The 15,763-nt window shown below is 37.2% G+C and overlaps 1 protein-coding gene across 4 annotated transcripts in view; it reads left to right on the top strand.

The window, feature by feature from the left end:
* CSDE1 (cold shock domain containing E1) overlaps nt 1-15,763 on the top strand; it is a 33,533-nt gene that overhangs the window by 2,696 nt on the left and 15,074 nt on the right. For 2 of the 4 annotated variants that reach the window (XM_016223353.2, XM_016223357.2), the window contains exons 2-7: nt 7,716-8,103; nt 10,519-10,665; nt 12,173-12,371; nt 13,374-13,483; nt 13,887-13,979; nt 14,594-14,691. In XM_016223353.2, the coding sequence (XP_016078839.1) occupies nt 10,528-10,665; nt 12,173-12,371; nt 13,374-13,483; nt 13,887-13,979; nt 14,594-14,691 (638 nt within the window). In that variant the 5' untranslated portion in view covers nt 7,716-8,103; nt 10,519-10,527. The remainder of the gene's footprint in view (nt 1-7,715; nt 8,104-10,518; nt 10,666-12,172; nt 12,372-13,373; nt 13,484-13,886; nt 13,980-14,593; nt 14,692-15,763) is intronic. The other 2 variants (XM_016223355.2, XM_016223354.2) reach the window with 2 other exon arrangements.

The raw sequence follows: 15,763 nt of genomic DNA, 5'->3' as shown, positions 1-15,763 counted from the left end.
AACATTAGTGTGTAGTTAGATGATCATCAGTTTCTTCACATTGAACATGTAGGCTACCCACAGGTTTGCAGCTACAGCCAGTACATAACCAGCAAGTTACATGCACTTCTGCTTCTCATATGTAGTAAGTACAAACTCCTGCTATGGTCTAGTGTGCTGGATACTGCCTGCCTCCTTTTCTCAGTGAAAGTCTTTGCCCAAGGGCCTTATATTTACTATTGCTTTATTGGGCATGCCAACCAATGCCTTTTCCCCCTCATCCGTCTATACCTGCTCTGACTAATGTGGCCTTTAGCCATGTCTGGTTATTGTGTACTTGAACTGTGCACAGTTCTGAGTTGAAATGTGCTGTAATTGTAAAATAAACACTAGATTTCAAGGAATGTAAAAAAATCCCATTTATTCAGAGTAATTACATGTGGAAAATAACATTTTGGATACATTTAAAATACATAATTTCACCTGAATGAATAGTTTTGCCTATTGCAACTTTAATCTGATTGCTAGAAAATTTTAAATTACATATATGGCTTGCACTGTATTTCTACACCATTATCTGATTTTATGTCTGAAGCATTTTTTCAGCTTCTTCCCACACTGGCATTTGTCCCATTTCAAGTATTAATGTATGTAGAAGAAGTTACGTGATAGATGGATATATAATTTCAAATAACTTAGTAGATGGTACGTTAACTAACAACCCAGCATAATTATTACTAAGCATGCACAAAAAGATAGTTGGAGCAATTTGACTTTTTTTTATTTCCATTCAACATAGTGATGGTATAAATTGTTTTAAGTTGGTTAATTACTTATATACTAAAGTAAAAGTGAATTAAAACCTGTTGAGCACTTCAGTTATACAGGTTATAGCAAAATGTGATATACTTTAACTTGTCTTAATGCATCAAGAAATCTGAACTAGAATGTTAAAGGCAAAATTATTTATATAAACCAGTGAATTTCATTTCGGTGCTGCCTATGTGGGTCTTCACTCATCTCAAAGGAAAAAAGTACTCTGAAAAAAGTAGGTTAGGTGGTGGGGAGACTTTTTTTTCTTAATCCTCACCCGAGGATATGTTTTTGATTTTTAATTGATTTTAGAGAGAGAGGAAGGGAAGGGAGAAGGGTTCCCTCCAGTACACACCCCAACCGGGGGTCAAACCCACAACCTGGGTATGTACCCTGACTGGGAATCGAACCCAAGACCCTTCGGTGTACAGGATGATGCTCCGACCAACTGAGCCACACCAGCCAAGGGGGTAGGGAGACTTTTGTAGACTGGTGTAAACTTTTATTAGCATTTTCCCTGAGTGAGTGCTGTGCAGATTTTGAGAATAATTTGCCAAAATGGCAAACTGGGTTATGCGATACATTTTAGATGGATTACTGAAGCCACGTAAATTGTTTTAGTTCAGTATTTATTAATTTCGTACCTACTATGTACTTGGCTACGGCTAGGCTTTTGAGATAAAGCAGCAAACAGAGGGAGCTAGTAAATAACAAAACAGGTGATGATAAATATAAGATGGGTAAAATAGGGATTAGCTATTTGGTTTATCAGTTCAAGTTAAGGAATTAGCTTTAACTCCTGAAACAACTTGACAAAATAGTTGGTAATTCACTAATGGTGATACTGTCCTTGCAGAGCAAAGGAAAAAGGAGTTGATCACTTAACAATCAAGGAGAATGGGATCCACATTTAAATTGTTCTTTAGTTTTTTTGGTTGGTGCTCTGTAATTCATGTGACTTAACTGTCTGACTTTTGGAGAGGTGAAGGTGATGTACTTTTGTTCAGAGGCAAAAGTTGTTGATACCATCAATGAATGTTGGCATGAGTTGGGTAGCCAATTTTATTAAAATGCCCAATGGATATTTTTTTTCATTTTTTTAAGTTTTTTGCCTTATTTCTGTGTCTTTATTATTTTATCTTTATTGTTGACAGTATTACAGATGTCTTCTTTTTTCCCCATTGACCTCTTCTACCCTGCACCCCCCTTGCCCCAGGCCTTCACCACACTACTGTCTGTGTCCTTGGGTCATACATAAATGCATATTGAATTCTTTGGTTAATCTCTTCCCACCCACCCACCCCCGCCTTCCCTCTGAGAATGGTCAGCCTGTTCCATGCTTCTACTTCTCTGGATCTAATTTGTTTATCAGTTTATTTTGTTCTTTAGATTCCACATGCAAGTAAGATCATGTGATACTTGTCTTTCTCTGGCTTATTTCACTTAGCATAATACTCTCCTGGTTCCTCCATGCCGTCTCAAAGGGTAAGAGGTCCTTGTTTTTTACAGCTGCATAGTATTCCATGGTATAAACGTACCACAGCTTTTTTAATCCACTCATCTACTGGTGGGCACTTGGGCTGTTTCCAGATCTTAGCTATTGTAAAATGTGCTGCTATGAACATAGGAGTACATGTATTCTTTTTGATTGGTGTTCCAGGTTTCTTAAGATACATTACTAGAAGTGGGGTCACTGGGTCAAATGGCAGTTCTGTATTTAATTTTTTGAAGAAACTCCATACTGTTTTCCATAGTGGCTGCATCAGTCTGCACTCCCACCAGCAGTGTGCTAGGATTCCCTTTTTCCCACATCCTCACCAGCACTGTCATTTGTTGATTTGTTGATGGTAGCCATATTACAGCAGTCCCTTTAACATTTCTTGAAATGCTGGTTTGGTGGTGATAAACTCCTTTAGCCTTTTTTTTGGCTGGGAAGCTCTTTATTTAACCATTTATTTTGAATGATAGTCTTAATGGATAGAGTAGTCTTGGTTTCAGATTTTTTGCTATTCATTACCTTGAATACTTCATGCCATTCTCTTCTGGCCTGTAGAGTTTCTGAGGAGAAATCAGCTGACAGCCTTATGGGAGTTCCTTTGTAGGTAACAGATTGCTTTTTTCTTGCTGCCTTTAATATTCTCTCTTTGTCTTGAATTTTTGGCATTTTAATTATGTGTCTGGGTGTGGGCCTTTTGGGTTCTTGAACTTGTGTGATTTTTTTCCTTCACCAGGTTAAGGAAGCTTTCTGCCATTTCTTCAAACAGGTTCTCTAACCCTTAGTTACTTTCTATACCTTCTGGTACTTGTATGATGTGAATATTGTTAGGTTTCATGTTTTCCCACAGGTCCCTTAAACAGTCCTCTTGTTTTTTAATTGTTTTTTCCTTTTGGTTCCCTGATTGAGTGATTTTTTTCCTACCCCATCTTCTAATTTGCTGATCCCATCCTCAGCTTCCTGTAATCTGCTGTTTATTCCTTCCAATGTATTCTTTATTTCTGCTATGTCATTCTCATTTCCTTCAGAGTTTCCATATTTTTTCTCATGCAATTGAGCATCCTTAAAACTATTCTGAACCCTGTATCTGATAGATTGTTTATCTCCATTTCATTGATCTCTTCTTCTGGAGAATTCCCTTGTTCTTTCATTTGGGGCTTGCTTTTTTGTCTCCACATTTTGGCTGCCTCTTTGGGTTTTTTCTATGTATTAGGTAGACATCTGCTAGGACTCCCAGTCTTTTTGTATGGTCTCTGATGCAGGTCAATATCAGATGCTGTTTGTGACTGGCCTTGAGTACCCTGTTTGGAGCTATCAGTGAATGCCTTTGGAAAGGACCAAGATGTGCACCAAGGTCTGCTTTTCCTAGTTCCGGGTCCAGAAGCAGATTAGACAAAGACTCTGCATCCGGAGATCTGCCTTTGCCTTCAGGCTGATTGTTAGTCTCTTAATGAGCCTCAGGCTGTAAACCACATCAGCTAAGTAAAAAACTCCACCGGGTGGGGCGATTGCCTCCCCCTCCAGGCAAAAACTGCCTGGATGGTAAAGGTCTTTCTGAGAAAGATTTCGTCTGCAGTATGGGGGAATGACTCAGTACAGGAATCCTAGCTTTCTCCCCAGAGCCCCAACACTGGATTCTTCTCACACAGCACTAGTCCACTCTGTCATCCCTCTGCTGGAGCCCAAGGTGAGTGGCGACACAGAAAATTTTCTGAGTTGGCCCTTTAAGAGGGTGCCTGCATTTCCAGCCCCCTCTCCCTGGCAGACAGAAACCTAGCTGTTTTTCACAACCAGATGTTATATGGGTACCTTTCTCAGTTCTGGTGCTCTGGGCTAGGGAGTCCAACTTGGGGTTTAGACTCCAGAGTTCTCAGTGGGTGCCCCCCACAGCTGAGATCTCCCTCCGGACCTTTAGCTGCTGTCTGGGAGCCTGGCCAGCCATCTTGCACCTCCCCACTTCCTACCCGTCTCTATGCGGTCTCCACTTTTAATCCTTGGTTATGAGGGTGCTCTCCAGCTAGCCTTCAGTTGATTATTCAGGGTGGTTTTTCTATATTTTTGCCCAACGGATATCTTGTGTTTTATTAAATGTTAATTTCATTGAAAAGTATTTAGTTAACCATGCAAATGTCATAGCTGTAAATGAAATGAAATTTAGCCACTCTCAATTATTCATGATAGTTGGTGGGTTTGTTCAAGCTTTAAAAGATCCTAATGGGCTTTATTAATGCCCAAGACTGGCCCTGCAATGCTTCAGATTTTAGATTCTGGAAGTGTCTTTTCTGTGTTACTAAGTTGCAAACCTGGCAGTTCAAGGTTAAACCAGTGTACCAAGTCTGTATTTTTAAGAGATTATTTCTTGATTGGGTAATTAAGACTTTATATAGTTAGCCAAAACAAAAATTTAAGAACTGTCTCGTACTTGAATATGGTCTCCTTTGCCTACTGTGGATCAACTACCTTTTTGCTATATTATTTTCTGCTGTGGTTAAGTTTAGAAGTACTGGGTTAGGCACTAAAGGAGGCTGTAATAGAGAAATAAACTTAATTTTGCCTCTCAGAAATTTGAAATAAAATTGGAGGAACAAGATGCATAAACAGTGATGTAAGCAAAGTACAGAAGTTATTTGGAACCAAATTAAGATAATAAGTCTGCTGGTATGGTCAAGAAAGGGTGTGGGTTTTTTTGTCACCTTGGAGATGACAAAGTTATATTCTTTGTGGGAAGACCCATATGCACAAAGAAGTGGAGAATTCAAGAATCTTCCAAGAGTTGTGTTTAAGGATTAGGGAGGAGAGTGCACTGGAGAGCAACAGAAGGTTAAGATGGGAAGGTAGAATAGAGACACTTTGAGTGGTGGTTCTTTTTTTTTTTTCTTTAAATATATCTTTATTGATTTCAGAGAGAGGAAAGGAGAGGGAGAGAGAGAGACAGAAACATCAACGATGAGAGATTCATTGATCAAGCCCACAACCTGGGCATGTGCCCTGACCGGGAATTGAACCCGGATCGCCTGGATCCTAGGTCGACGCTCAACTGCTGAGCCATGCCCGGCCGGGCCAAGTCGAGTGGTGGTTCTTAAACCCTGGTTGCAAGTCAGAAACACCTTGGGGAAGGGGAATAAAGAAAATATACCACCTGGCCTGGGTGGCTCAGAGGTTGAGCATCAACCTATGATCCAGGAGATCAAGGTTCGATTCCCGGCCAGGGCACATGCCCAGGTTCCGGGCTCTCTCCCCAATAGGGAGTGTGCAGGAGGCAGTAGATCAATGACTCTTATCATTGATGTTTCTCTCTCCCTCTCTCTGAAATCAATAAAGATATATTTTTTTTAAAAAAGGAACTAATATACCAACCTCTGGGACCTAACCCTAGTGAAGTTAAATTAGAATGTCATGATTGGGTTCCGGCTTTGATCATACTTGACTGAAAATGGAGAAGATTGACACTGGAAGCTGGCAGATGTGTTAGAGACCTGAACTAACATGTCTTTTAGGACAGAAGATGAATGCAAAAGATATATATATGTGTATATATATATATATATATATATATGTATGTATGTGTATGTGTATATACACACACACACACACATATATATAGTTAAATATGTCTTTATTGATTTCAGAGAGAGGAAAGGAGACAGAAAGAGAGAAACATTAATGATGAGACAGTCATTGATTGAGCCCACAATCCGGGCATGTGCCCTGACCGGGAATCGAACCCCAACCGCCTGGATCCTAGGTCGACACTCAACCGCTGAGCCACGCCTAGCCGGGCCAAAAGATATTTTTAAGCAAATACTGTTAAGACTTGCAAAATTGGGTGTGAAGGTAGAGAGGGAGGAATCAATCATTACGGAAGTGGCCCTACTTTAGGCTAGTTAAATTACTCTTTGAGTGGGGACTGGGCATAGGTATATTTTAAAGCTTCCCAAGTGATTTGAGAACCATAGCTCTAAGAATAAGGATCAAGTCTGGGTAATAGGAGAACGATCCCAATAAAATTGTGGACGAATGTAAGTTTGAGATTTGCAGTAGTAATATAATGTCATGGAATGTTAGATACAGCCACACAAAAAATGGCCACAAATCAGCTGTTACTGAGTTTTCATTTTGCGTATGAGAAACTGAAACTTAGTGAGACTGAATAACTTGTTCCTGGCTATTTACTAGTATCAGTGATTAGAATTGAGTTCTGCTAGTCTAAGCTATTTCACCAGCTCTGACCTCTCTCCTTATAGATCTTATTTGTGATGCATTGCAAATACACTATTCATCTTTCAGCATATCAAAAACCAAATCTACCTTTTTCTTCTCCCCAGATAAGTTATTTTAGTTAACATTTGAATCAATGCAACATAATTTTTATAGCTAATATAAATCACAATTATTTGGTTTTATTTCATCTCATCTTGTTTCCCTTCTATAGACATTTCTCATCTATTTATGGCAATAGCTCATTGATATTTGTTTCCTTCACTAAGTCATCTCCCAAAGGATTTCAAGACTTAATACTCTTTTATCAAGAGCTAAGACTGTTTCCTGTTATATCAAGTTGAAATGCTTCATAATTGGCTCCACTACACCTGCCACACCACATATCCCATTTCACTTTAATCCAGGCCTCTGTTCTAGCCAGGCTAGCCTGTTGATTCCTCTGAAACAACAAGCCACATTTGTTACCACAGTCATGCATGCAGTAAACTCCCTTGATGCTGGACATAGAAAATCATATACATGGTCTGTGCTCTCAGGAAACTTAGAATCTAGTGGCATAATCTGGCTTGGATTATGTGATATTTCATGCCTAGAATACTCAGTTGTTTTCTTTCTCTAAAAATCTGGCTATTTCTCCAAATTAAGCCCAAATTCCACCTTTTATTAAAAAAGGCTCTTCTGACTTTGCTCACCATGTTGCTTTGATGCACATACAGTGGTGATTAAACAATACATAGTATTTCTAGTATGTGACATAGTGGGCACCCAGATATTAGTTGAGCAAATTAATTTTTGACATTTTTGTCCTATATTCTGCTTTTTCTTCATGTATAACTCTTCTCTCAGCAAGAGTATAAACCCCCCTGATGGCAGGAACTTCTTTTATATTTTACACAGTACCTAACATAGTGTTAGATGTTTATAAAACACTTGTACTGAGTATTATGCTATGTAATTTAGAGCTTGAGGGGGGTGTCAATAATGACTGAAATTATTTCTGGTTTTGAGTATGTGGTGCTAAAGGAGGTATCCGTTAGCACATGAGAGATTGTTCAAATAACATCAAATGAATGTGCTTCCAAGTTTCCTATATTAGTTGTTTGACCAATTATTCTAAGTTAATGAAATGAGCTTGTCCCGCTACCCACCCTCTCTTTTGGGTTCTTTTATGGAAGTTATATTTAATGTCTTCATTTTTTATCTCTAGTATGAAGTGTAACAGAACAGACTTTACCACCTGAAACTGCTGCTTCAAGTTCAGATCAGGCAAAGAACAAACCTTGAAACAACCAACAAGACCAAAGAAGAGTACACTTAAGTTGAAGACACAACACTTGATCTGAAACAAGAAGTTTGTGCCTACTCAACAGCTTTGAAAGAGCACTTCCCAACGCTGCTAGTAGTCTTTGTTTTCTTCAGTGCTGTACTGTGAGATTGCCCGGTGCAGCAGCAGTTGTATTCTTTATTAGCTTGATAGATCATTTTCTCTCGCTCTTTTTTTTTAATACTAGCAACTTTCATCCTTTGAAACGTGTGCTGAAAACGAAGAATCAGCAAATACTACTGAAAGTGCAATATTTGATTATCACTGCGAGGTAGGTTTGTAGTTTCCTGTTGGCAACAATCAGTTTATAATTCTGGAGTTCCTAATTATTTGACCAGATATAAAATCTTTTTAATCATTTCTCTTCTAAAAGTATTCTAAAAACCATATTTCCAACTATTTAGCCTGAAAATATCAACACTGGATTATTTAATTTATTGTCTTTTAGATGGGGACATTATTTGTGGCTGAAACTGAGATTTTTCACATAAGATTATATTTACCAGTATATGCAGATCTCTTTTGATTATTGGTCTCTTTGAAATAAAAACTCTATCTATACTCTTTAGAAGCTAGGGTTTCAGACAGGAATGCACATTGTAGGCTTTGTAGGTCCTTATAACCTAGGATGAAGAAACCCTACAGAGAGGGACATTTGAAGGTGAGCAGTACTTTTGTTTAAGAGGGAGAAGAGTCTTCTGGTAGAGGTAACAGTAGATTCAGGGAGAAATGAAAGCACATAGTATATATTGAGTACTTCCATTATGAACAGAGTAGAGAATAGAGTTTTGTGGGGTGGAGAGAGTAACTGGAAAGTGAGGCTTGCTAGAGGCAGATTCTGAAGGGCCCACTACGTTTTATTTTATTCTGTAGGAAAGTTGCCAGATGTTCATAAGCAAGGGTTTAATGAATTTTGTATTTCAAAACTGAGCTTCAGATTTTAAAGTTATATATTCAGAAGTATATCTTTAAAGATAAATGGGTCCACTTTTAAAAGATAGGGTGAGGATAGAAAGAACTTTTAAGAGCAGTGGCTTAGAGTGTAAGGAAGGTAAATGCTAGGGTATAGTCAAAGAAAGAGGTAGACACTAGGTGTTTTAATGGTAGAAGTGATAGGACTTGGTGACCGATTGAATGTGAAGATGAGCCTGAAGGGAATTGACTTATAGTCTATCCAGTTGTCTAAGCTAGAAACTGTTTGTAAAAATGGGGGCGTTTGGGTGGAGACTTGCTGAAATCAAAATATATTGTGGAAATGTATTGTGTTCATTAGCTAGTAATCCAATGTTGAGAAAATATGCTAGTATGGATATTAAACACTCATCATTTGGGGGAGTTAGGTTTATGAAGGGCAGTTTTCCTTTTTAATCTTTACTTTCTCAATTTTATAAAGTGGACAGAAATAAAAGCTTGGAATTCAGAAAGGAGTCATCACTTTAAAGGATGGCATGCCACACAGAATTTTCTTTTGTACCATTTAGCTTTTTCTGTTTGTTTCTTCATATGTTCTTGTCTGGTTTTTAAAAATAATTTTAGACTGTTAGCAGTTGTGTTGGATTAGATAAGATAATGCAAATTGAATACTGTTTTACCTTTATCCAGAAAGGTAAAAGACTAGATGCCAACGTTTCCATGTTATTTCATTGACATGAGTTACAGAAATGGACTTCAGGTAGTAGAAGTACTTTTTGTTCAGCCTAATGTTTGTATTCTGAATATTGGTTTGCTCTGTAAGTGTTTACCTGTTAACAGAGCAGAAACTTGCCACCCTAACCAGAAATATTGCTGGATGCTTTTATACTACCATGAATTTTAATATCTGAGGGATGGAATACATATAGTGTGTTTTTATTGCTGCTAATGTAAGTCTGTATCATAGTCTCAGTCTTAATGTTTTGGCAGACTTGTCAGATCTCATTAGATGGTCATTAATTTCACAATGTAGAAATTAAGAACTAGTACAAGGATTCAAAGTGTCAGCCTGCATAGTCTTTGCCCGTGTTTGCCTTATTAGCACTGTTTCTCTCTAGATTCTTCTGGGGGAATAATTTTCAACCATTTGTCTGTTTGTGAGGGCAGTTTAGTTAAATTAGATAGCTAAATTTGTATGTCTACCTAATTGGGCAAATATAAACTATAATTTACTGAAAGCAAATGAGTGGGCTTCATTGTCAACGTCTTGGAGTTCTTCCCTCTCAGTACGTAAGTAGTGTATGTGATGTGTAATCTGACTTAACCAATCTGCAAGGCCTCTCCTGTAAATACATAATAAATATTTATAAAAGCTAATTTTTATCTCTGGGCAAAAAATACATATAATTCTAATATTTTCTTTGGCTTATCCTTTGCGTACTCTATTTTAAGGGAGACAAGTGATCGAGAATACTGGATTCTGTGTAAAGCTGTGGGACATGGAGAAGAAATTGGACTGAATTCTCTCACTGTAGCAGCCACTAAAGAGTCCTTATGGCATTTTAAAAATTGTAAATCTTATCGATTAGGGAATGTGTAAGGGCTTTAAAAAATACATTTTGCCTTGATGCTATAATTTATTTCTTTTGTCAATAGAAATCTGCTAAAATGAATTATATAGTGCTAAAGTAAATCTATAAAGATACACAAGTTAACTGTCAAATGTGTGTTAAATTGTTATCACAGTTACAAACATTGTGCTATGTTATCACAGCTGTTTGAGATGGAGAACATTTTTACTGTGTCATCAGATCCTCATCCCCCTCCTGCAGCCCCTCCTACACTTTCTTTACCTTTATCTTCATCTTCTACCTCATCTGCGACAAAAAAGCAAAAGAGGACCCCCATGTTTCAGAGATCTGTAAGTCAGGGAAGCAGTCATTCCAGCTTGTTTGCTTTGTGTTAAGAGCATGACTTAGGAGGGCCACTCAGTTTGGTTAAAATGGCCTGCAGACTCACTTTCTAACTTTCCTAACTATTTCCTTCACCTTGAATCTTGAAAGATAAGTTTAGTAATGTAGGGCCTTGATACTGAAAGTGTGTCGAAGAATCAAAGGATCACTTTGGGAGCTTGTTAGAAGTGGAGAATCCCAAACCCCTGTCCCCACTAAATCAGATTTTGTATTTTAGCTAGATTGCCAGGTAACAAGTTTGAAAATCCCTAGTTTAGAGCCCAGATTGTAGACATAGGCTTTCTTGGTTTGACATCTCTACCATTTGACTTTGGCAAGTCATTTAGTCTCTCTCTGTCTGTTTCCTCATTGTTAAAATGGGGATAATATTTCTCGTGGGCTTTTGTAAAAGTTAAATGAGTAAATACATGTCAAACACAGAACATGAAAGAACTGGAACTTAACCACCTACAGATACGATAGCTTTGGTTTGCATGATTTGGTCATCCCACCTAAGTTTTTGTACTTGGCTTTATCTTTCCAGAACTTTAGTAACTTTTTTTCTAATAAAAAGTATTTTTATTAATAATGTTCAACTTCTCAAACTAAATGTTTATATCCAAAAATAACTTGTTTTTATGGTTAAATAAAATATCCAGTATGAGGACATTATTTGATAATCTAAATAGGTTTCGTTGCATTGCATCTAAATAGCTCCTCTTCACTAAGGAATGGTTTCCTTTGCTTTATCTGATCATAAAAACAATAGCATTTAGAGATTTTATCAGTGTGTACAACAAGTGAAGACGTCTTAAAAGTGCCTGTGAAGTGATTGAACATTTTTAGAATTGAAGAGTAGTTGTTTTCTTGGAGTTTTATGTTAGAAAACTCTTGTTTTCTAATTCACTATTTTGGGTTGTCTTCCATTAAAGGACCTAAGCGTGCATGCATTCTGATATTTTCTAGTTTGAAATAAGTATTGCGTAGAAAGTTTATTATTTTAATCTCTACTAACTTAAATGATTATCTTCAAGATGCATGGCTTACCAAATAGTATTAAGGTTTCTATTTAAGTTTTAAAGTAGTGTTACTAAGTTTCTTAAGGAAGGGTGCTCATAGTTTGGGTTGCCATCTCTTGAATGTTAGTTAGCATTGTTTTGAAATTGTTAAAGTTAATATAAAGTCAGCTTTTACTTATGCAGTTGATTTACTTTAATACTAGCCTCTGGAAATTCTGTTTGGTAAGCAAAAATTCTACAATAAATTGGGCCAATTTCCCATAATCATTCAAATACTTACTTTGAAATGTTTTAGTAGCTAAATTAACATTTCAACAATAAAAGCCCATAATCTTCCCTTTTATCTATTTTACCTTTATTTTCTTTGCCTTTTTATATTAAAATTTTAGTGATTTGTTATGCTGTGGAGATAATGTACAGATCTGTATGTGTTGAGTTCTTTTTCTTTTTAAAACAGATGAGCTTTGATCCAAACCTTCTCCACAACAATGGACACAATGGGTACCCCAATGGTACTTCAGCAGCACTGCGTGAAACTGGGGTTATTGAAAAACTGCTAACCTCTTACGGATTTATTCAGTGTTCAGAACGTCAAGCTAGACTTTTCTTCCACTGTTCACAGTATAATGGCAACCTGCAGGACTTAAAAGTAGGAGGTAATCTGTTGATTCTCCTTTTTAAAAAACTAATCACAAATTTCTCTTCCATAGCAACTTGCTCATCAGAGTGTTAGTTTTGGTCTTTTAATTCTACCAATTACTGAAGTATATCTATATAAACTTGGAGAATTCTGATTCCGATGGTGGTATTGTATTGTCTTTTTGAGGGATGAAAGACTGATTAAAAGAATCTTTGAATATTTTTTAAATAGACACTTTTGGGAGATTTAAGTTATTTCCCCAATAATGACTCTTTAGCTATACTGTATTCGATTTTAGGCCTGTGAAAATATAACTTCTATAATGTTAGTTTTAATCATTTTACTAGGTGCTAGTTTGGTAGTACCTGAAAAAATAACTTTTAACAGTGTCACCACTTGCACTATATGAAAATTCATCTTGGCTAACACCAGAAAAGCCACTTTTACTTGTGAAGATGTATGGTTTATTAAAAGACTGAAGTTACCAGGTCTCAGTGTGTGTTTTTTAAAATATCTTTGAGGAAAAAAGTCAGAACAATAGTTAACATGAGTATTTTGGTGTACCAAGTACTCTAAGCCCTATGAGAGTATTATTTTGGTTAATTCCCATTTTACACATGAGATACAGGAGAAGTAAAAAAACTTGCCAGAGGTCATGATTGTTATATTGCCTTATTGACAGTATGTGTAATGCCATGAAAACGAAGATATGGCTTAGTCTAAAGCATTGGTTTTGAAACAGTAGTTTATATCAGAATTACCTGGAAGGCTTCTTAAAAACCTAGATTGCTGTACCCTCATGCCCAAAGTTTGCCTTTGAATAGGTCTGGAGTGGGGCCCAGGAATTTGTATTTCTGCTAAGCTTCCTTCTAGGTGTGATGGCTGCTGCTGGTCCAGGGACCACGCTTTGGGAATCACTAGTGTAAGACAACTCAAATGCTACATTAAGTTTAGCTTGAAAGTGAGATACCGTTTTACCAAAATTAGTACAACAAACATAGCACTTTCTTTATTTTAGATGATGTTGAATTCGAAGTATCATCTGACCGGCGGACTGGGAAACCCATTGCTGTTAAACTGGTGAAGATAAAACAAGAAATCCTCCCTGAAGACCGAATGAATGGACAAGTTAGTGACTTTGATGCTTTGTGTTTTCTTCGGGGCCCTGCATTTGCATATATCTTTCACATTAGAAAAGGAAGAGTCTCCCCATCTCCTCAGTTTGCACGCAAGAGAGCTATAGTATATAAAGATGACTATTTTAAAATTATATCAGAAGCACTGGCATTTCTTGGCCTGAAATTAAAAAATGGTCAAGACTCAATTTGGGTTTTTACAAATAACCCAAAGTCTATACTTACAGTCAATTTATGTCTGTAAGTTTGAAACTTGGCAGCATGGCATCCTCTTGTGGATCATATTAAAATGCATCCCTATGTATAGTATAGAGGATATTAAAATTCAGTTTATATTGCACAGTGCTGCTCCTGAAATGATTAGCAATGGAAATTTTTTTTTTTTTGACTGGTAGGTTGTGTGCGCTGTTCCTCACAACTTAGAGAGTAAATCTCCAGCTGCCCCGGGTCAGAGTCCAACAGGGAGTGTATGCTACGAACGTAATGGGGTAAACTTGTGTATTTTTCTTAAACCTTTGCCTGATCCACCATGTGATCTATAAGCGTACTTTAATTCAAAATAGAAAACGTAAGCTGCAATTGATAAAATCAATTTTAAATTTGGTTTCTAAGGCTTCGAGTGCAGCATAATCAAAAAATTAAAAACAAAAAATCTATAGGACATCCAAGTGTCTTAGCTTGCCCAAGCGTGACCTTAGTTAGAACATTAAGGTAAAATGCTCCTTTACTCACTTTTGGGGGGTTGTGGGAGGGGATCTTTTTTCTGGTTCTTTTTAAGCACTAACCAGCTTTTTTGTTTGGAATGCCTTATATAAAAATTGGTTTTTTTTGAAATGTAACTACAGTCTCTGGGCAAATGCTTCCACGTGTGTAAGCTTTTTGAAGTTGGATTGCTGCTCAGCTGTGGACTCGCAGAAGTCATCAGCATCATGGAGGGGAAGTGTGTGTTTATATGAATAAAACATTGTGCTTGTCATAAAGCATTTAATTTTAAGAAATTTGGCTTAAAATGCCAGCTTAAGAGGTATTTAACAAAGTAAGTCACAGTATACAGTAAACATGCATCCTGCCAATATAGTAATAATAACTTATTAATTCACAGGAAGTGTTTTATCTGACTTACACCCCTGAAGATGTGGAAGGGAATGTTCAGCTGGAAACCGGAGATAAAATAAACTTTGTAATTGATAACAATAAACAGTAAGTTCTTTTTTCCCACCTAAGTAATTTCCTTTTCCTACAATAAGAAAATCGAAGGGAGTTAAAAACCTAGCTTGTAAGTCTGGATTACTTTTATGACCTTTCACATTTTTCATTAATCACTAAGCATTTGAGGATGTATTCTATGATGGGCATTGTACAGAGTGTCAGAAATAGGAAGATAATTAAAACAGCTTTCAAGGGGCTAGCTGTTGCAGAGGTCAGTGAAGGTTCTGCAAAGGCAGCAATGTTGTGAGTTTTGAGAGAAGGGTGTGGAGTTACTAGGGAAATGGGTTGTGGGGTAGAACATGCAGGTAGAGGAAGTATTATTTTGGGGAACTACATTGAGTTGATTGAATTGGCTGGATTGTAGGAAATAAAGCTTGAGCTCTATCCTATAATTACAAGAATCTTTGAAGGAGTTTAAGTATGATAGCCTTAGATTGTTGGAAGTGGTGGAGAAGGTAGACTTTTGGAGAATAGGGATGCTGTAGACTAGAGGCAGTTATATGAGGGTTAATGTGAAAGATGAGGGCCCAATACAACAAGGTCAGGAGTGTTCAGGTGGAGAAGTCAAGTCACATTGAGGTGATAAAGTCATTAAGTTTTGTAATTGATTAGACAGAAATGTGTATTGGAATTAAGAGATTCCCAAATGTCATTTTTCTGACTTGGGGTACTGGGCAGATGATACCATTAACTGAACTCGGGAGATACAGCAGGAAGTATTAAGGGTGGGAAAAGAATTATAATTATTTTGACATTTAGAATTTGGGGTATCTGTCGGTATTTCTGGGTGAGGATATGCAGTTACACGTATAGGTCTGAGACAAGCTAGTAATGAGCAGGAATTATAGCTGTTGATTTCCACAGCATAAGCAGTTGAGGAAAGTGTATTGAAGAAGTCTCAGAGATGATTTTTTTGGGGGGGGGGGTGGATGAAATGGGAGATACAAGTACAGAAGGAAGTTAAAAATAGGAAGTTGGAGAAAGTCCTAAACAAAAGTCCTAAGAGCATGTACAGAATCATTAGCCTTGAACCTTACCGTTTGCAAGACTAGAAGGAATTAGA

The sequence above is a fragment of the Miniopterus natalensis genome, chromosome 19 (genome assembly GCF_054644295.1).
Source record: "Miniopterus natalensis isolate mMinNat1 chromosome 19, mMinNat1.hap1, whole genome shotgun sequence".
In the NCBI taxonomy this organism is placed as follows: Eukaryota; Metazoa; Chordata; class Mammalia; order Chiroptera; family Miniopteridae; genus Miniopterus; species Miniopterus natalensis.
This window is presented reverse-complemented; position numbering and strand designations above follow the sequence as displayed.